The sequence below is a fragment of the Lepus europaeus genome, chromosome 8 (assembly GCF_033115175.1).
Source record: "Lepus europaeus isolate LE1 chromosome 8, mLepTim1.pri, whole genome shotgun sequence".
NCBI classification, from domain to species: domain Eukaryota; kingdom Metazoa; phylum Chordata; class Mammalia; order Lagomorpha; family Leporidae; genus Lepus; species Lepus europaeus.
The window spans coordinates 109,295,950-109,319,202 of NC_084834.1; the positions used below are offsets into that span (position 1 = coordinate 109,295,950).

At 38.8% G+C, this 23,253-nt stretch overlaps 1 protein-coding gene across 2 annotated transcripts in view; it reads left to right on the plus strand.

Annotated features, from left to right (window-relative positions):
* LOC133765709 (transmembrane protease serine 11E-like) overlaps positions 1-14,165 on the plus strand; it is a 52,612-nt gene extending 38,447 nt beyond the window's left edge. For both annotated transcript variants that reach the window (XM_062199250.1, XM_062199251.1), the window contains exons 9-11: positions 7,128-7,387; positions 7,987-8,129; positions 13,467-14,165. In XM_062199250.1, the coding sequence (XP_062055234.1) occupies positions 7,128-7,387; positions 7,987-8,129; positions 13,467-13,628 (565 nt within the window). In that variant the 3' untranslated portion in view covers positions 13,629-14,165. The remainder of the gene's footprint in view (positions 1-7,127; positions 7,388-7,986; positions 8,130-13,466) is intronic.
* Positions 14,166-23,253: the final 9,088 nt, after the last annotated feature.

A 23,253-nucleotide genomic window follows, 5' to 3' on the forward strand; every position in this document is an offset into this window, starting at 1 on the left:
AAACACCTGACTCTGGGGGGAGGGGTGAAACAACAGGAGATTAGGATTTAATGAATGTGTGGTGCTAATGAACTGAGACTGTGAAAAAAGAGACAGTGGGGGAGAGAACTCACGAAATTCATGTGAGTACTCTCCAGAGATGCTACAATTCGGTAACCTTGGCAACCCAGTGGGAATCTGTAGGAGAATTAGAGCCCACACTGAGGGCAGCACAGATTCCCTGTGTGGTCCTTGGGAAAGAGCTTCTGATCTCTGGCTCCTGTGGGTATATCATTCATCTGCTAACTACCTCCAATTCTGTTCAGCTGTGTGGAATTAATTCCCTTTTGAATCAAAAAAAAAAAAAAGAGAAAGAGAGAGATTTACCACGCCTAACCTGGGAGTGTCACCTTTGACACACCCTCAACCCTGAGGAACCAAACAGAACTCTCAGGCCACACCCATCTCAAGTCACTAAGTCTCCATCGAAAGTAGACAGTTCACTTAATACAGCCATAGTATAACAAGAAAAAACACCACAGAGAGTGCAAAAAAATCCAAAGATATCTCCACAATGCCAAGCAACAAATGCAAAAATCGAGGAAATAAGAACAAGGAAGACACTATGAAGCCCCCAAATGAAAAAGACACCCCAATTCAAAATTATGAAGATGATGAGATCGAAGAAATGCAAGAAGCGGATCTCAAAAAATTGATAAGAACATTAAGAAGTTCTCAAAAACAAATTCTTGAACTACAGAAATCCTTAATGGACAAGATAGAAAATCTCTCACACAAAAATGAAATATTAAGAAAGAATCAAAATGAAATGAAACAACTAGTAGAACAAGAAACTGTGATAGTGATGAGAAATCATAATGAAATGAAAAATTCAATAGATCAAATGACAAACACATTAGAGAGCCTTAAAAACAGAATGGGTGAAGCAGAAGAGAGAATATCGGACTTAGAAGACAGAGAACAGGAAAGTATAAAGTCAAACCAAAGAAAAGGAGAGGAAATTAGAAATCTAAAAAATATTGTTGGGAATCTACATGATACTATTAAAAAACCCAACGTTCGGGTTCTAGGAGTTCCTGAAGGCATGGAGAGGGAGAAAGGATTAGAAGGCCTTTTTAGTGAGATACTTGCAGAGAACTTTCTGGATCTGGAGAAGGACAGAGACATCCTAGTACAGGAAGCTCATAGAACCCCTAGTAAACATGACCAAAAGAGATCCTCACCACGACATGTTGTAATCAAACTCACCACAGTGAAACATAAAGAAAAGATTCTAAAATGAGCAAGAGAGAAATGTCAGATTACTCTCAGAGGATCTCCAATTAGACTCACAGCAGACTTCTCATCAGAAACCCTACAAGCTAGAAGGGAATGGCGAGACATAGCCCAGGTACTAAAAGACAAAAACTGCCAGCCCAGAATATTATATCCTGCAAAGCTCTCATTTGTGAATGAAGGTGAAATTAAGACTTTTCATAGCAAACAGAAACTGAAAGAATTTATTGCCACTCATCCTGCCCTGCAAAAGATGCTTAAAGATGTGTTATACACAGAAACACAGAAACATGGTCATCAATATGAAAGAAGGTAAAGGAAGGAAACCTCACAGCAAAACATCACAGGAAGCTCAATTTCTCTTTGACATAGAATTAAAATCTGATTCTCTGTTAAAGCAATGTGTTAAAGCAATCTATTATGTTCTCTTGATGTCTGTTAAATTCTAATTGTTCAAAAACAGCTGAATTTTTATTAAGAGCTACAGGTTATTTATATATGTGCTTATTTTCAAAGATTTGAATAATCACCTTGTAACAACAATCAAATTTGGTCTACGTTATGTCATGATTTTAAGGAATCTTATTTCAACCGGATATTTTGGATTTTGAGCCTTCTTGGCATTCTTGACAGGCATTCAAAAAATCAAAGTTTAGTACAATCTGGACTCTAAAATGTCCAATAAATCTTGGACTTTGGGTTTTCCAGTTTGGGCCCAACTGAAAAAAAAATTGAAGGACCTATGTCTCTCATCTTATAGAGACACCAACTAATCAGGCTATTTGGATTATATTAGAAGGACTGTCAAGATGCGACGTGGTACTCAATTTTAAGTTTCTATAATGGAAAATGCTATTAATACAAATGTTTGAGAATTAAAAAGTCTAATGATATTGTGTTACTAGACATGATAGTTATCTTAATGAGAAGGCCCCAGAGGCCTAAAGGGTTAAATACTTGTAAAATCCTACAGGTGCTTTCAAAAATACTGTGAAGTAAGCAAGTGCCTCTTGTTGGTTGATGAGTTTATAATTTTAAACACGGCAACTTTTTTTTTTTTTAGGAATTTTGAGATTTTTCATTTGAAGGTTATCTTAAAGCTATTAAATTCACAAATATGCTAATTTAAATACCCAATCCTATTTATCTAAAACACACATTGCAAACATACAAATATCTATTCTCTCCAAATAAACATGGCAACTTAAAGTCTTTTGACATCCAAAGTTATATATGATTTGCTGCTCATAAAACTAAAGCATTGTTGGTTCTGTGTTTAGCTGTCCTCCTATAGGTTCCTATGGACTTTTTCCAGCCACCTCTATTGTATTCATTACTTTGGGATGGCTCTGTAAACAGATGAAGCCAATAATGTATTAACAGTACCAACTGAGAGAAAGTATGGTTAACTGAGGTTACTAAAAACAAAAAGCAATTCAAATCAATTGGCAATCTACAAAAAGTGTTAAAGATTTTAAAAGCTAGTATTAAAATTGCTATATTGGTCTATTATGTTATGTTATATGTGTGTACATATTGTATGTCCACATGGGAATAATTTTATTAAGAATTTTGTTTTAATTGGCTCATAGATAAGATTGTGCATAAATTTAAGCTGCTAAAATTAATCAAAGATACATTTTAATTCATGTGACCTGAATCTCTGCATCATATGTTTTAAACTTGTTGGTAGAAAGAAACTAAAAACATTTTAGATGGTTGTGCTTAAGTTTACTGGTTAAACAAACTACACCATGTTAGATATTTAAGAGATGTTTCCAAATACATGATTCTTAAAATTTATAGAAGGCATTGGACCTTATGGTAAATGTTTTCTTAAGTTGTTATCTAATGGTTGAAACTGTTTGCTAAGTATTCATGTGATATTGCTATTGTCAGCAAGCGATCTAGGACTTGCTCCCTCATTTCTCTATTCTAAGCCCAACTTGTTCTTTCATTTCTCTATTCTCTTCAAGGTAGGTAACTAATTCTATTATGAAGGAATCTGTAGGACGCACAATTTAATCTTTAGACCTTATAAAAGAGATGGCTAACATTTTTATGTAATAGCATAGCCAAAATAAGAGCTTAAATAATAATCTCATAGCTAGATTCACTTCGCCATCAGCAAAGTATACAGTAAGTAGAAAAAGCCTCCCTTTCAGACCAAAGGGAAAGAAAGTTTTAAAGTGAGAATATAATTTTCCTCATGGGCATTGTCTACCTTAGAAAAACTACTACAGAACATGCCTGTGACTATAGACTTGTAGTTCAGGCCACCGAAGATTAGAGATGGGACTTGGGCACTCCCTTGACTTGCATCCTCTGGTCTGCTTTAACACAAACCAGGAGGAAAAGAAAGCTAGGCATCAGAAGCAATGGGTGGCAGGCTTATTAATGGCTGATCTGTACAGTGATCTGCCCTCAAGGAGACCCAACAGGCCAGTTCACTGCAGTGGCTTTCAATGTGGTAAGCCTGGGCTTCAGCAGAAGTCAGCTTGTGAAGAGCCCTGGCAGCTCTGCCAAGAGTTGCATCACTGGAAATGGACCTGCCCTGGAGTCGACGGATGCCCAGGTCAGAGCCACAGAGCTTATTGGCTCCAAGCTGAAAAGCCCTTCACTCAGCCCAACTTCCAAAGTGACCACTGCAGCTGAGGGGATGGCCAAGTAGGGTCAGCAACATTGCAGGCAGAACTGTAAATTTCTTGTTAGAGATGCCACCTGCCTTTACCTGGCCAGCTCTCCTCCCAGGCCAGCTAAGTAATGAAAGTCAACAGAGTGCCTTCCCCTAGGAGGTTCACACCTCCCTTAGGATGTATCCCATGTGAAGAGATAGATAGGTCTGGGCCTCTTAACTTACAAGGCCTAAAGCCCAACAGATTATTACCAGGCCCCTTCTATCAGGTTCTATTTGCCTCTCAATCAGAAAACTTAATTGTAGCTTAGACAGCACCTTTCTTAGCTCCTCTAATAATGACTCTGTCCTTTGTTCTAGACCCTGTCTAGCGCACTTGGGCCTCATTCCTTCGTCATCATAACCTCTACTCTACCTCCAATGGCTCTACTCCCAACCTGTGTGTACTGATGGTCCTCTTCCCCACTTAATGCTGTATAATTGTTCAGACCTCGTTAACGCCACTCTTAGGATCATTGGTTACTATCCTCACCCTGTCTTTTATGACCTTGTCTAAATATGATCAGAGTTGGTGAACTTGGAAGGCTTCCATAGCCTTGGCAACTCATGACGAGAGTGTAGGGTGGTTACTGGCGCCATAAACTAGAGTGTCAATTTGTTGGGTCAACAACAGGAGTCACTGTGCACTTGCTCCTCATGTGGGATCTCTTAATGTACTGTACATTGTGATTTAATGCTATAACTAGTACTCCAACAGTATGTTTCTCTTTGTGTTTTTATGTTGGTGCAAACTGTTGAAATCTTTACTTAATATATACTAAATTGATCTTCTGTATATAAAGAGAATTGAAAATGAATCTTGATGTGAGTAGAAGGCGAGAGGGAGTAGGAGAGGTGAGGGTTGCAGGTGGGATGTAAGTTATGGGAGGGGGAAGCCATTGTAATCCATAAGCTGTACATTGGAAATTTATATTCATTAAATAAAAGTTTAAACACACACACACACACACACAAATAAGATCCAATGGTAACTACCCATAAGAGACCACTTAAAGTTTAAAGACACAAATAGGATGACAGTGGAAAAATGGAAGAATGGAAGATGTCTCATGAAAATAACTGAAAATAGATTAGGAATGGTTATACGAATGTTTGATTAAATATACTTTAGGTCAAAACCTATCACAACCCACAACTAGGGGCCAGCGTTGTGGCCTACTGGGTTAAGCTGCTGCCTGTGGTGACAGTATCCCATATGGGTACCACTTTGAGTCTCGGCTGTTCCATTTCTAGTCCTGCTCCTGCCAATGCACCTGGGAAACTACCGGAAGTGCTTGGGCCTCTGCACCCCTGTGGGAGACCCAGAGGAGGATCCTAGCTCCTGGCTTCTGCCTGTCCCAGGCCTGGCTGTTGTGGCCATTTGGGTAGTAAACCAGTGGATGGAAGATCTTGTTCTCTCTCTGGGTCTCTCTCTCTCTCTGTGTAACTCTGCCTTTCAAATAAATAAATAAATATCTCTTTTTTATTTTAAAGATTTTTACTTGTTTATTTAAGAGGCAGAATTACATACAGAGAGAAAGGTCTTCCATTTGCTGATTGACTCTCCAAATGGCTGCAATGGCCAGAGCCAAGCTGATCTGAAACCAGGAGCCAGGAACTTCTTCTGGGTCTCCTACATGGGTTCAGGGGCCAAGCACTTGGATCATCTTCCACTGCTTTGCCAAGCCATAAGCAGAGAGCTGGATCAGAAGAGCAACTGGAACATGAACCAGTGCTCATATAGGATGCTGGTGCTGCAGGTGGAGGCTTAGCCACAGCGCTGGCCCCCTAAATAAATCTTTTTTTTTAAATACAACTAAGACACAACTTGATTTATTAATTAGTGATGTGAGTCAATTCATCAGAAAAACATATCATTACAATTATACTTGCTGTCAATATTGGAGTACCTAATACACAAGGCAAATAAAATACTGATGTACATGAAGGGAGAGAGAGAGCAATACAAAAATAGTAGAGGATCTCAATACCCACATCAAACAATATAAGTCAACAAAAAAGAAAATAAGGAAATACAGGATTTAAATTGAACTTTTGACTAAATGGACCCAACAGTTAGATTATACACACACATGATTATATTATATACGCATATGAATATATACATAATTGTATATTCTATAATATTAAAATGAAAAAATGTATATAAGTATATGTATGTGTGTGATATGTATAGAGTTTGATGTCAGCAAGTAGAACCATATCTTTGCACTAGTATCTTTAACAGGAATGAAGCCTAGTTGGATTATAGGTGTAATTCCAAAGATAAATTTTGGATAGCAAAAAAGATATTTACAAGAGTCAGCACTGTGGCTCAGTAGAGTAAGCCACCACTACAACACCAGCATCCCATACAGGTGCCAATTCAAGTCCTGGCTGTCCACTTCCTGTTATCTCTCTGATGCTGTGCCTGGGTAAGTAGAGGAAGATGGTCCAAGTCCTTGTGACCTTGCACCCACATAAGAGACCTGGATGGAGTCCCTGGCTCCTGGCTTTCGTCTGGACCAGCCTTGAACATTACAACCTTTTGGGGAGTGAACCAGCTGTTGGCAGATCTCTTTTGTCTCTGTCTGTCTTTCTGTATCCCTCTCTCTGTAACTGCCATTCAAATAAATAAAATGTTTGAAAAAAGGATAATTATGTATAAATAAATATGAAAATGGTAAATCATAAAAATGAATGTGCTAATTAATTATATTCCAAGGAATAGAAGCCATTTTAATCTTCTGTCAAACACATCTATAGTATATAGAATAGTGGTGCTTTGTTAAATCATTGGGTAGCCTTTTTGACTCTCAAGGAAAACTCTCTGTTTATGGGTAGAACCTACACGGCACTCAGAATACATTGACTTCTCTCATTTGTATAGGATATTGTCTCCTCCTGTCCCTGGAGTCACTATGATCTGGAGGGAGAAACTTGCTTGGCAGGAGGACTACATCTATTTGTGTATCCCAGGAAAAATCCTATGGTGACTTTTCTACCCAGTCTGCCCCCATCACTGATTCTCAGATTGAAAAGAGTTTGTATCTACACATAGAAGCTATACTTTAAGAAGACAAATATATACAATACTTGCAAGCTAAATTATGTAATATACATTATTAGATCAGTAGCACAGTAAGCTGGAATTCGTCCTTCATTTTTTTCTTTCCAGGTATAAGGACCCAACCAGATGGACGGCATCATTTGGAGTAACTCTAAATCCTCTGAAGATGAAACAAGGCCTCCGGAGGATAATTGTCCATGAGAAATACAATCACTCAACACATGACTATGATATTTCACTGGCAGAGCTTTCTAGCCCTGTTCCCTACACAAATGTGGTACATAGAATCTGTCTCCCTGAGGCAAGTCATGAGTTCCACCCAGGTGAGGAGATGTTTGTGACAGGATTTGGAGCACGACAGAATGATGGTGAGCATCCACAGAAAAATTCAAATTTAGGTAACCTAATTCAGGAGTCTAAGTCATTGAAAGAATAGAATGTCATAAATGCCAAAATATGTTGAGTGTTTGGTCATATGCAGCTGGGTCAAGTCAAGCCCAATGCATGAAGTAAGTCACTTAGAAGACAGAAAAATTCTTCCTTACTTTAGGTCACTATTAATTGTATCACTACCAGTACAATAGTGGTGTGGACAAGGTGTCTAAAACAGAAAGTATGTCCCCTAGCCACTGAACCTTTTACTAGGCAATTATCCACTGAGGAGATCATCAATACACACAATTGTGAAGATCAGAGAATCATAAAGCCACCATTCTCCCCAAATGAAATTTCTTCTGATCTTAATGGAGTGGAAATAATTTAAACAACTGAGATTTATTCCTAGGCATCTAACTTTTTATTTAAAGCAGTTAGTTAGGAAACAATTCTGTTTGTAAATATTATTGCATCTAAAAAGTACATATATTAAGAGTATATATTGTCATCATATTCAATAATTATGGAGGATTTTCTTCAGATTTATAAAATACCTGTACCTATATAGCTGCAAAGCCTTTTCCTCCTTTAGGTTTCAGTCAAAATCACCTTCGAGAAGTACAGGTGGATCTTATAAACACTGATACCTGCAATGACCCACAAGTTTATAATGGTGCCATAACTCCTAGAATGTTATGTGCTGGCTCCTTACAAGGCAAAAGAGATGCATGTCAGGTAAGTGGTTTTGCCTACTAGTATGCTGCATAATTTTTTGTTCACTATCTTTAAGGTAATTAAAGATTTATAGGAAGTTGCAAACATACTGCAGAGACATCATATATACATGTCAACCAGGTTATCCTAATAGTTCCATCTCACATAACTATAATTTAACAGTATAAAACCTAGGAAACTCAGAGTAGTACAAAGCGTGTATCTAGTTCTATGGCATTTTTTTCATATGTTGATTTGTTAACCACCACTGCAGTTAATGTGGAGAACTATTCCATCACCACAAATATCCCTACGTGTAAGGCTCTCCACTTCCCTCCCTACCCTCCAAACATCTGGTACTCACTAATTTGCTCTTCATTTCCATACTTTTGTAATTTCTGCAATCTTACATAAATGAAATCATACAGTAATATATTTTAGAATTCTAATTTGATTTTTTAATATATTTGTGGTTTTGACTATCTCTTTAGAAAAGTTTTAGTGGTTTCTCTATGTTATGTGACTATATACAAGGAATCTTAAAATGTTCCTAGAAAATGTGTATTATAAAAAACTATGCATGGACTTCAAATATTTTTGTAGAAAAACAAATTTGTCTTTTAATTCTATTTTTTTCATGGATTTTTTGAAATACACTCATACATATGTGAACATATATGTGTGTGTATAAGTTTATCAAAGTCCACTGGCGTTTATTTATTTTTTGTACAGATTTATTTATTTATTTGAGAGGAGGAGTTACAGACAGAGGTAGGGAGAGACAGAGAGAAAGGTCTTCCATCTGCTGGTTCACTTCCCAAATGGCTAATCGGCTGGAGCTGGGCCATTCCGAAGCCATGAGCCAGGAGCTTCTTCTGGGTCTCCCACACAGGTGCAGGGGCCCAAGGACTTGGGCCATCTTCTACTGCTATTCCAGACCATATTCTGGGTCTCCCACATGGATACAGGGGACTATCTTCTACTGCTTTCCCTGGGCCATAGCAGAGAGCTGGATTGGAAGAGGAGCAGCTGGAACACAATTGGCATTCATATGGGATGCCAGCACTGCAGGTGGTGGCTATATCCACTGCGCCACAATGCCAATCCCTGGCATTTATATTTTACTAGCTTGAGTGGAGTGTGAGAGAGAAAACTTAGCTCCTTTGAAGTCCTTTTCTGTATATAATATTGAATATTAATAAATACTTGTATGAATATTAAATATATTCCATATATTTTGCTTCTGTTGTCAAACATAACTCTTTTTTTTTAGATTTTTTTTTATTTGAAAGACAGAGTTACAGAGAGAGGTAGAGACAGAGAGAAAGGTCTTCCATCCACTGGTTCACTCCCCAGATGGCTGCAACGGCCAGAGCTATGCCGATCCAAAGCCAGGAGCCAGGAGCTTCTTCCGGGTCTCCCACACAGGTGCAGGGGCCCAAGGACTTGGGCCATCTTCTACTGCTATCCCAGGCCATGGCAGAGAGCTGGATCGGAAGAGGAGCAGCCCGGACTAGAACCAGCACCCACATGGGATGCCAGCACTACAGGCCAGGGCTTTAACTGACTGCGCCACAGCACTGGGCCCCAAACATAACTTTGAAAATTCAAGAGGAAAATGAAAGTCTGTTTACTCGTAGTTTTGTTATTTCCCATTTCCTGATTTTATAAGATTCCTTTTTTTGATCATGTTCTTTGTGTTTCAGAAACTTTCTTTACCCATTCTTTTAGTGTAGGTCTGCTACTGACACCTCTTAGATTTCTTTTGTCTGCAAAAGTATTTCCCTTTCAGTTAAGAAACATAGTTTTACCAGATATAGGATTTGGGGTCAATGCTTCTTCTATCACTTAAATCTTTGTGATTTCTGAGAGGAATCTGCTGTTATTCGAATTGTTTTCTTTCTATGGGTGGAGTTATTTCTCTCGCTATGTTCAAAGGGTTTTTGTTGTTGTTGTTACTTTCATTAAGCCTGGTTATTTGTCTTGCCCTGGGTTTCTTTGGATTTATCCTGCTTGAGATTTTCTCAGCCTTTTTTAATCTTTTGGTTTATGTCCTTTTCCAAAACTGGTGAAATTTGGGGCCATTATTTCTTGGAGTCATTTTTCAGCCACATTTTCTTTTCCCTCTCTTTCAGGGACTTCAGTGCCAGGAATGTTAACTCTTTTCTTTATTCCCAGATGTTCTTGAAGTTCCGCTGATTTTTTTTCCATTCATTTTCTCAAATCGTGTAATTTCTGTCATTCGTCTTTAAGTTCACTAATTCTTTCCTACATCATTTTCATTCTTGTTTTGTATTCACTTAGTTTTTTGTTTTGTTTTGTTTTGTTTTGTTTTTTAATTTTGACAGGCAGAGTGGACAGTGAGAGAGACAGAGAGAAAGGTTTTCCTTTTCCGTTGGTTCACCCTCCAATGGCCACTACGGCCGGCGCGCTGCGGCCAGCGCACCGCACTGATCCGAAGGCAGGAGCCAGGTGCTTTTCCTGGTCTCCCATGCGAGTGCAGGGCCCAAGGACTTGGGTCATCCTCCACTGCACTCCTTGGCGACAGGAAGAGGAGCGACTGGGACAGAATCCGGTGCCCCGACTGGGACTAGAACCCGGTGTGCCCGCCCCACAGGCGGAGGATTAGCCTATTGAGCCACGGCGCCGGCCAGTTTTTAATACTGATTATTATGTTTTTCAGTTCTAATATTCCCAATTCATTCTTCTTTTATATCTACTTTGTTTTTTCTGAGAGTTCTTAACTTTTACCATTTGTTTCAGCATGGTTGTAATTGCTTATGGAACATTATTGGGATGGATGCTTTAAATTTTTTTCAAATAATTCTTATATTTGTGTCATATTTGTGTTGGTATTTGTTGATGATCTTTTCTCATTTGATTTGACATTTTCTTGGTTGTTTGTATAGTGAGTGATTTTCAAATATATCCCTGGAAATTTGAGTTTTATGCTAGAGCACTGTAAGTCTTTTTAAAATCTTCCCTTTTGCCAGGCCTCTGCTGTGTTGTGTTGTTTGGGTGAGGGGAGATATAGGAAGGTGCCAGCTCATCCCCAATCATCTTCCTTTGACACTTAGGTCGGGGGCTAGCTCCTCAATACTGCTGCATGAAGTCAGAATTTCAGGTTCCCCACCACCTGTCTTCTGATACCACTCTGGCTACAGAACACCTTGTGCATTGACATCAGGGAGTTGTAGTTTTACTACTCCTTGCAATGGTGAAAGTCCTCACTCCCCACTACATCTCCTCTGACATCACCATAGTGGGAAGGAGGGTTATGCCTCATTATCAGTGAGTGTAGGTAGTCCATGCTCCCTACTTCACCACCACATAGGAGATAAGAGAGGTCTTTATTATTACCTGACAGGCAAGAAAGTCTGGCTCCCCATTCAGCCTATATGGCCTCCAGTCTGGTGCAGGATTGACCTTGTTACAGCCTGGTATGCAAGGGAGTTGCCCCACTAAGATTTTGCTGTCTTCCTAGGGTTTTTTGCTCTTCTCTAACTTCCCAATGTCTGGCTTTTTAACTAGAGAGGTGTTTTGTTTCATTTTGTTTGCTTGTATTTAATTTTCTATGTGTTAGCAGGTTACCAGGTTGCTAGCTTCTATAGCTCCAAATTCAGAATCTATGACATAAAAATAAAACCCAGTATGGTCACTGCTACATCATTTCTTGACTCATGAGGTTCTTAGCCCATCTTCTACTTCCTTCTAGCTCCAGAATCTTTTGATATTTGTTTTATTTCTAACGTCCAGGGTTCTTGTTTGTTTTAACTGTGTTTAGCTTTGGAGGAACGAAATTAGTAAATCTATTCCATCTGGGACTGGAGTATAGACAACTTTGTGAACTCAAAATTTGCTTCCCAGTAGGAAGGCGCATGCTGTCAACCTTTTGTCTCTGGCAGATATTAACTTTGACTTCTATGTCTTCATTCGTTTGCTGACAAACACTTAGAGGGAGCCAATAACTGATTCCTTGGGTGTGTCACTAAATACGCCTATAGTTATTGTTTTGTGATTTGACAGGTACTATCTTTGGTGTGCTTTCTAACTCACATGTTGCTCCTTGAAATTCCATACTGCTCTGTATGCTCTCCAGTCCAAATCCACAAAATTGTATATTCTTAATTTCTAAAAATGACCTGAAAGTTCTTCATATTTTCCCTGTTATTTCTCCTGTTAAGCTTTTCCCTTTCCTTGGCTCTACTTTACTGGATTCATTGCCAGCTTCACCACAGTCCTTTCCTAGCTTTTATTTCTGGGTCAGTGCTAACAAAACCTAACTATGTTTTGTTGCTAGAATCACATGAATTGATGAGATAATATGTGATTTAATTAGATACTTCACAGGGTGCTGAACACATAATGGGCAGTCAACAAGCAGAGACCCAGGATCCTGAGGAATAATCAGCTGGTACTTTGTTCTTACGACCATATAAAGAAACAGACCTCTGGAGTTTCTAAGATATAAACAGTTTGAATTTGTGATTTTATCTGTGTATTTCCTATGTTCTGCTTTGTGCTAGGATAAGCACTTTACATTTACTGTCTTGTGTAATTTTATAAATAATCATCAGAGGTAGGTATTATTAGGAGTATTTACAAATAAGTAAATTGAAGGTCTTAGCTTGGAAGGCCCAGAGTGTCTACCTTAATGTCTATGATCCTTATGAGCAATAGTCTTCATTATAGATTGGAGGCAGTTTTGTAACACTGATAAGGAGGCACCCTGCACAAAAAAGTTTATTTTGTCTGATTAGAGTACTTTTCCCCCAAGAAGATGGGGCCTTCAATTTCCATGCACTGAACCCTGAGACTAAGACAATATCCCACATGTGGGTGCTCCTCCTCTGTGTGGATAATTGACATAGATGGAAGGAATCACTTCTCAGTTCAAATGCCTGATGACTTATTTATTTGAAGGTTAGAGTTACACAGAGAGAGAAGGTAAGGTAGAGAGACAGAGAGGGAGAGAGAGAGGTCTTCCATCCACTGATTCACTCCCCAATTGGCCGCAATGGCTGGAGCTATGGTGATCCAAAGCCAGGATCCAGGGGCTTCCTCTGGGTCTCCCACATGGGTGCAAGGGCCCACAGACTTGGGCTATTTTCTACTGCTTTCCCAGGTCGGAGCAGAGAGCTGGATCAGAAGTTGAGCAGCCGGGACTCAAACCGGTGCCCACATGGGATGCCAGCACTGAAGGTGGCGGCTTTACCCACTGTGCCACAGCGTGGGCCCCAAAATGCCTGATGACTTTTATGAAAACTATCGTTTTCATTACAATCTCTGCTTGCAAAAATACAAAATTCCTCATTAATTAGCAGAATATGAATTACTAATCTCTCCTGTCTCTCACAGGGTGACTCTGGTGGACCGCTGGTTACTTCAGATCCTAGGAACATCTGGTACATTGCTGGAATTGTGAGCTGGGGAGATGAATGCGGGCAACCCAATAAGCCTGGTGTCTATACTAGAGTGACTGCCCTCCGCGACTGGATCACTTCCAAAACTGGCCTTTAAGAGAGAAAAACCTAGTGAAATGGAATATGCCTTTGTGTGTGGAGGCCGTTTTTAGACGTAGAGAATTGAAGAGGAACCTAGTGATTCACCGGAATCTGATCCATCTCTCCAAAGTGTGTGCTTGATGCATACATATCTCTTCTAGCTCTGCTCCATGCCAGAGCTTCCTGCTTCTGCCAGATGGACTCTGTCCCAACCTGCATTTATTTGTTTTCTACAAGTTTTCATTCTTCAAACTTTTGTCTTTTTGGCATACATTTTTCATGCATATATTCATCTCCTTAGCTTCTCTCCTTTCAGTAAATTTCTACTTTCCAGATGTGGCATAAAGAATTAAAGAAAATATATAAAGGAAAAAAGTACATTTTTATGTACAGAAAAGTATTATGTGTTTTCTTTTTCTCCCTGTGGAATGTGGAAGATGTTTATAGTCATTATGAAAAGTCAAGCAGAGACATCAGAATACCAAATACTTCATGATGGAGAATGGGGACTAAAGTAAGGAAATACAGAGAGACGATCTAGCTTTTCCTTCATTTCCAGCCAAACAGTGCTGAGACAAAAGTGAGAAAGACTCTGTTTCCTTGTGACCTACTGCAATCACACATACACTTTGTAATACACTTGGCCTGGACAAGTTAAAGCAAACAATATTTATTTAACATTGCACTTATGAGGCTGTCCATATTTAATCACAATAAAATAAATAAATCATCTATTTGCTTGACATAATTATATGATAACTCATGAAGAAGAAGAATTTGGGGAAAGGGTTACTAGTGAACTTATTGAAATTCATTTAAGAATCATTGGCATACCTTACGTGGAACAATATCAACAATAATAATTGTGTGAATGGGTGGGAGGGAATGAGAAGAGAATCAGTTCAAAGTATTGAATGAAATGGGATTATTACCAAGTGCTTGTGCATCTAAAGCTTTCCCAAATCATGTGTTTATGTTTGGCTATAGTCATGCAGCTGTAGCTGGGACTCAGCCCATATGCTGAAATGATTGCAGATTCTCTGCTTCTCTTGCCACTGTACACACATGGTATTGGTTATATAAGAGGACTCTGGGCTGAGATGGGAAGATAGGACAGGTAAACAACCTGGTTGCTGCCTCCTTGCCACGTCCACTTGGACACTGAATTGTTAACTTTCTGCACTGGCCACCTTTATGCTATTAGTTTTGGTAAATTATTAGCGAAATATTAGAGATACAATGTTCAAGTGATTTAAGACCGTAGTAAGTCAGGACATGTTAATGGTATGACTTCATTGAATCTTTGGGTTGTTCTCCTAATTGTGTACAGCTAATCAGGTGAGATATGTTTTGTACAATAACCACTTTGAAATCTGTATTAGCAGAAAAGAATGAACTTTTATTGATGTGAATAACATTGGAATATGAACTGATGAAATGCAGACCCTTGACTAAAAAAGATATTAGGGGGCTGGTCTTGTGGTGCAGATGGTTAAGCTACAACTTGATTGCAATGTGTAGAGCCACATTGGAGTGTCAATGAGTCCTGGCTGCTCTGCTCTGCTTCCAATCAAACTTCCTGCTCATGTGCTTTGGAGGGCAGCCAATGATGGCCAAGTATTTGCTCCCTTGCCACCCACATGGGAGACTCAGATGGAGTTCCTGGCTCCTGGCTCCTGGCCCAATCATGGCTGCTGTGAACATTTGGAGGGTGAACCAGTGAATGGAAGACCTCTTTTTCTCTCTGTCTCTCCCACTATCTTTATTGCTCTGCCTTTCAAATAAATAAATAAATAAATAAATGTTAAGGAAAAAAAAAGATATTAAAGCTGACATGAATTGACCATAATACATACAAGAGTATTTGTTTCACTTAATTAAATATTTTGTAGAAAAAAAGAATTTTAAACAAAGATCTAAGTACATCTCAATCTAAATTATACTCAGCATTCCATTAATGATCACTTCCCTTCCTTTCAGCATATGCTTGCTTGCACTGAGCCTTGAGGTAGTAATTTCAAACTGCAGGAAGATACAAGAGGACTTCAAAAAGTTCATGGAAAATGGAATTAGACATTTACCTTGGTGGGAAACAACTTTGAAATTCATGCATAGATTTGTCATAAATGCATTTTCCATAAATTTTGTGAAAATTCTTAGTATGTGAAAGAAAACATTTCTGGATTTGAGAAGTTTGTTGGGGTCTTCAGGAACTAATGAAAACTGTAGTCAAAATTCTGTACTAGGGACTTGCAAAACTAAAAGAATATAATTCATGCTTGCAAATGGATTTTAAGCTGAATTCACATTAACTGGAATCATAATTAGTATTTTGCAGATTTCTGGAGATTAGAGTCCAAACTAAAAATTTATGGTTCATGATGGGAGAAATTCTCTCTTCAAATAAGTTTGAGAGGATTTAAATTAATGAAAAATTTTATAAGTTCAATTTTTGTTTCATTTCATATTTTGCAAAGAAATATTTTTGGTATTTCCTTCTATAAAATATTTTAGAAGTAGAGATTTAGTTCACTGGAAATATGAGCAATAGTTCAAACTTTGTATGCATAGAGGAATAGATAACAGCATTTTTTAAAAGTTACTTCTTTTGAAAACAATGTATAATAGGGACCAGCACTGTGAAGTAGTAGGCTAAGCCTCTGTCCACAGTACTGGCATCCCACATGGTCCCCAGTTCATGCCCTGGCTACTCCTCTTCCTATATGGCTCTCTGATTGTGGGCTGGGAAGGTTGCTTATTGGCTGAGAAGGCAATGGCGGATGGCCCAAGTGCTTGGGACCTTGCACCCCTGTGAAAGACCTGGCTCCTGGCTTCAGATCAACTCAGCTCAGATGGTTGCGTCCACTTGGGAGTGAACCAGTGCATGGAAGACCTTTCTTTCTGTTCTTCATTCTCTCTAGCTGTAACTCTACCTCTCAAATAAATAAATAATATCTTTAATTAAAGGAAAATAACGTATAATGAGTTTAAGCACTCTTCAGCTTGTCAGTGTTGACTATTTCATTGGAGAAGGGTAAGAAATCCTGGTCATAATCTTGACTAATTGTACAAGAGGGCAGGCAGTTTCCACTTTTCTTGCATCTAGTAAATATTTCTATGTGCATTATTCTTTCAAAAGTGTTGTTAAATGACTTTTATTTTGTATTATAAAGAAAATGTAGCTTTAATATTATAATCATGTATCACACAAAGACTTTATTTTTTTAAATTCATTTTTTAAAGCATACAAATTTCATAAGTACAACTTTAGGAATATAGTTACTTTTCCCACTATACCAGCCCTCCTGGGCCACATTCCTGACCCTCCTCTTCCTCCTCCCTCTCCCCTTGCCAGTCCCATTCTCCATTAAGATTCCTTTTCAATTAACTTTGTACACAGAAGACCAACTCTATACTAAATAGACCAACTCTATACTAAGTAAAGATTTCAACAATTTGTGCACACACACACACACACATACACAAAACTGTTTGAGAGCTAGTTTTACAGTTAACTCTCAATACAATTCATTGAGGACAGAGGCCCTGCATGGGGAGATAGTACACAGTGACTCCTGTTGTTAATTTAACAATTAACACTCTTAGGTATGATGTCAGTGTCCAACCTAGGCTTTGGACATGAGCTGCCTAGGCTATGGAAGCCTTTTGCGTACACAAGGCCATAAGGCTTATGGACAAGACCATAAGCAAAGTGGAAGTTCTCTCTTCCCTTCAGAGAAAAGGGAAACATCCTTCTTTCTTCTTTCCACTGGATTCTCACTCACAGAGATCCTTCACGTAGAACATTTCTTGCCACAGTGACAAAGACATTTTTGGTTAGGAAGAACTGAATTTGTAACAGTGGTCCCATAAGATTATAATGAAACTGAAAAATTCCTGTGGCTTAGTGATGTCCTAGCTGTCATAAGGTTGTAGCACAACACATTACTCATATGTTTGTGGTGATACTGAAGCAAACAAGCCTACTACACAACCAGTGTATAAGATGTATAGCACATCCAATTAGGTGCAGTTCATAATGCCAGCAGGAGCTTCTTACATCTTATGTTTAACATATCTTCTGATTGCATCAAGAGGCCACATTGACCTATACCATCCAAGTTTGTGTAATACACAGTAGGATGTCAGGTGTTCAAACAGTGATAAAATTGACCATTTATGCATTTCCCAGAACATTACCCCCCCCTTAGTAAGCAAAGCATAGTTATAAGTACATTTTATTTTTAGAAATATGTCCAGATTTTACACTATATGATTTTTTTATTTGACAGGTAGACATATAGATAGTGAGAGAGAGAGACAGAGAAAGGTCTTCCTTCCATTGGTTCACTCCCTAAATGGCTGCTACGACCAGCGCTACGCCGATTCGAAGCCAGGAGCCAGGTGCTTCCTCCTGGTCTCCCATGCGGGTGCAGTGTCCCAAGCCGCTGGGCCATCCTCCACTGCCCTCCCAGGCCACAGCAGAGAGCTGGACTGGAAGAGGAGCAGCCAGGACTAAAACCCAGCGCCCATATGGGATGTCGGCGTCGCAGGTGGAGGATTAACCAAGTGAGCCACAGCGCCAGCCCCTACTATATGATTTAAACCACTTGTTTAAATCTTCCAAGTCTTAAACACACACTGGTAAGACATACAATGTTTTATCCAAATGATCATTTTAAGAATCAAACTAAGGTAATATTTGAAAATTACTGAGTACAGTTCTAGAAACAAACAGTTCTTAGACTGTCCAGCCCTCAGGCTATACAAGGTTCTAAAAATCCTTTGGCCTTGCCAAAGGAAAACCAGGTAGGATTCAAAATTCAATAAATCTACAGCAGGTTAATTTTTAAGTTGATAATTGTGTATGGCCCTTGAATGATGATATAAATATGAGGCCTTTGCCAGATAAAAAGGTTCCCCACTCTACATAGATGGTTAAGAAACAGTAGCTATTATAACTATTGCTGTAATGAAGATACAGTTTTGCCTTAAATAATATACTGCTTGAGTATAATGAGTAAATATTTTTGAGTAGAAAAATGTGCTGGTTTACAGTAAAAAAAAACTTGTAAAAAGTTTTCATGAGGCCGGCGCCGCGGCTCACTAGGCTAATCCTCCGCCTTGCGGCGCCGGCACACCGGGTTCTAGTCCCGGTCGGGGCACCAGTCCTGTCCCGGTTGCCCCTCTTCCAGGCCAGCTCTCTGCTGTGGCCAGGGAGTGCAGTGGAGGATGACCCAAGTACTTGGGCCCTGCACCCCATGGGAGACCAGGAGAAGCACCTGGCTCCTGCCATCGGATCAGCGCGGTGCGCCGGCCGCATCACGCCAACCGCAGCGGCCATTGGAGAGTGAACCAACGGCAAAAGGAAGACCTTTCTGTCTGTCTCTCTCTATGACTGTCCACTCTGCCTGTCAAAAAAAAAAAAAGTTTTCATGTAGTTAAATATTAGATTCACATAGAAATGTAAAATCCAAAAACTAGAATTCCAGAAAAAATAATTTTAAAAATTCTTTAAGAAACATTGAATTATATTTTAAAAGGGGATTTATTTGGGAACCATATAAAGCCAAGACAGAACACTTCATTAACTACTTTATTCAACAAAAAGCAATAACATACTTATTTTTGCAAGTATAAACTCTGAGGTGTACTAACAATGTAATATTGTATGGATATACCATTTATGAACAGATAAACTAATATTCAGAAAGAAGTAAATCCAAAAGTGAAATGTATAAATACATATGAATACAATTGGTAACTGGCTGCACCTAGCATTATAACTTACGTCCTCCAAAATACCATGATGGACAACCTGTCTTTTGGCAAGATTGCTGAAAAACCATGGCTGTTTACCACTGATTACACAGTCACACAAGGAGCTGAGATCCCAAGAGATTTTATATTTACCAAGTGCAGATGTACAAAAAGATGAGACTTCTTCATTATTGAGGAAGTTTCAACATTTCTACATATACACATAAAGTCAAGATTGGAATAACACTTTTGTGGAGTAAAATTTGAAAAAAGATTCATAAAAATTATGTCTGTAAAGTTCTTCACACAGTCTATACTTCTAGTATTGGAAATGATGTGAGGGTGAAATACATAGCAAGTGAACTGAAAAAATGCTATCAATTTAAAATAGTGAGGGAACATAAAACAAAATAACTGATAGAAAATTACAAAACTAAAAATTCAATTTGACATGAAAAAGTGTATTTCAGAGATTGATTATAGGAAATTGCACTATTACTCTGTAAGAGCTCGGCAACTTTCACCTTCATTAAATATATTTTGAAGTCATGCATCACCTTAAATAACTACTTCTTTTTCCCCTTTTAACACATGGTTCTCCTTTGGAGAATATTTTCACACCTTTTCTATGTAGCAGATCTTCCCCACTTCTCCATCCATACTTATGCACTAAATATTCAAACATCTCACAGACACACCAAGAATAATATTTTACTGGGTTTCCAGGTATTCATTCCATCTAGTATGCTGTAATCATCCTGTAAATAACCAAAAACATACTAATACTCCCCCCAAGAATTTGGCTTACTATCTGTATCAATGAACTTTTTGTTACCATAATGTAATACCAGAGGAAGTTTAACTTTCTAAAGAAGTCTACCTGGGCTCATGGTTCTGGTGGTTCATAGCTCAAGATCAGGCAGGCCCTATTGGCTTGGCCACTGGTGATGGTATTTTTGTTTGCAGAGTCCCAAGGTGACACAGAACATCACATGACAAGAGACAAGGAACATACATCTGTCTACATCTTTGTGATCCCTTACAAAGCTATCAGGACTCAATCATGGGGGCTCTATCCTAATGGCCTACTCTAACCTAACCACTATCCAAAGTTCCCATTTGTGAACATCACAATTCAATTGTTTCCTTCCTCTTCATACCATTAACATAAGACTTTGTGCACTAAACTCTTATGAGGATTTCAGTACATGGCACTACACTACAACTCTTTTTTTTTTTCCTTCAAATGGAAATTTTAGCTTTGGGGATCTGAACATTTGAGACTTGAATTAGGATTGTGTGTTTTGGATTTTGGATTTTAGGGACCATGACTGGATCGTAATCCACACTCAGGGTTACAGGGTTTAGAGTTGTGCCTTTGAGGATGATGACTCTCTGTCGCGGTGTTGCTGGAATCTGCAGCTATCGCATTTTTTCTTCTCTGCTGTGTTCCTGTCTATGAAGAATGAAAGCAGAGAAGTTAAAGAAAAACAAGGGAGAACGTTCCTGGCAATACCAGGACGGTCCCCTGAAGGAGAGGGCCATTGGCAGGCTGAGTGTCTCGGGATTTTATAAGCTGTAAAGGAGGAAGTTCTCACGGTTGGTTGGGTAAGAGGGATGGTTTTGATTGGTTCATTGGATAGTTCCAGTCAAGACTCAACAGAAAACACATGACAATTTAGAAACCTCATACCTAGATCGGTTACAGTGGCACAGAACAGCGTTGATTAGGAACACAATCACATGACATCACCATCATTCACAGAAGCTGGGTGCTTGTCTTTTTTCAGGGCTTCTGAAACTCATCTCCATGTGGTGGGAAATAGGCCCACTGGTACCTGACTCCATAATGGGGGGGGGGGGTGTCTGTCTCTCTTAGCACCTGCCTGGAATTTCTGTCTGCCTTACTTAGCAGGAAGGGCAAGAAAGCAATCGTGGTGTGGAAACCACAGACTGTCACTGTCTTCATCAAGACTCAGAATTTCCTGAATAAATTCTTTTTCTTTTACTTTCTTCTCTATCTGTCCTTAGAACAATTCCCCTGGACTTTAAATTTTTAGAAAAGGATTTTCTACAGTTATCCTTTTTTCATGTAGGAGCAGGTACATGGAACTTTTCATGTAGACATTTGGAAAATTGTTTAAATTTTCCTTGTATCGTTTCTCTTCACAGCTTGCATATGTTAAAGAAAAGAACAATGAGGGAGTTAAAAGTATATTGTAACATATAAGAGAACAGCAATTTAAGGATAAATAGGACAAACAAGCATGGGGCATGAGGGGAAAATTTGTTTTTGTTGCATGATTAATATAGATAGTCAAATCAGAGGTTCCATAAGGAAGTGTCCAAGCAGTCCTTGTGCAAAACGTGGGAGACTGGACCATCACATGATTACTGTGCAGAGCTCCTTGCCACAGCAAAGGCTGACAAAAATGGGCTGAAAAGTTGTGAGACGAAGTATAACAGGGGGTGCAGTACATACAAATTCTGCCTTTTTATTGCTTCATTTTCACAGTACGTCATTTTTGATATGGATTAACTATTTTTCACTTTTTCTGATGTTACTAATTAGGCCAACCTTTGCATCTTTTAGGAATTCTCTTGCTTACTGGCACCACCTATTTATTCAGTTTCAAATGTGTGTGTGTATGTGTGTGTGTGCATTTATTTCTCTTGGCCTTACTCTGTCACTTTGTTAGCCTCCCCCCAAAATGTTTCCTGATCTTTGATTGTCTGTTTGCATTTAAAACGAGGACATAGAATGACTCCCCAGATTGCTTTGTATATATGAAATTCTTTTTAACTTCGTGGCTTTCATTTGTGTGCTGAGCATATATTACTACACTTTCATTATAGGGTCACATAAATATCAGAATGAATATTTTACTTTGATCTGTCATGTTGATTCCAGATACACTATTTTACCCTGGACAATTTTTTTCAATTTCTTTATAGAAAAACTCTCTGACTTTGGAGAGGGGTGATACAGAATGTGTTGCAGAGTGTAGGGACTGCAATAAGGGTCCAGCTTTAAGCTTTTTTATTCTGTCTGATTAGTTGCTTTTTGTTTTACTTTCTTTATGTTTTCTCTGGCATAAAATTCCAATTCAATATCTTAAATGGTCTTCAGTTTTCATTTTTTCTTAGTCTCTTTTACTCTGAGATCATTTCTTAGTGCTGTGTGTGTTCATAGTTTTTGTTAATTTTAAACTTTGGGACCTTTTTAAAAAAAGATTTAATTGTTTGAAAAGCAGAGTTACAGAGAGGCAGAGGTGGAGAGTGGGTAAAGAGGTCTTCCATCCACTGGCTCACTTCCCAAATGGCCACAACATCCAAAGCTCGGCCAGGCCAAAGCCAGGAGCCAGAGACCCTGGAGTTCATCCAGGTAGCCCATATGGCTACTGGAGCCCAAGCACTTAGGCCATCTTCTGCCACCTTTGCAGGGATCTGGATCAGAAGTGGAGCAGCCAGGACATGAACTAGCATCCATATAGGATGCCAGCCTTCAGTCAGTGGCTTAAACTGCTGAACCACAATGCTGGCCCCCAATATATCGTTTTCAAGAGGCTGATGATGTTGATGTATCTCAGTAATGGTGAAAATAACTTTTATCACTTGTTTAAGATTATGCCTGAAGGTTCTTCTCTGTTAAGTTATGATTTTCCCTTTTGGAACTAATAAATATGATGTGATGAAAAGCTTTGACACTGTAACTTTATCCTGTTTTCAAGATAATCTTGTCCTTTCATTTTAGCATCCAGTTGTAGGTAATTCTGGACTGTAACAAAACTCCTACAGAGTTTGTCCAATGGTGATATTTTGCATCCTTGATTTCCGACTAAAGAAGGATCAGTAGAAAAATACTGTACTAACTGATAGAA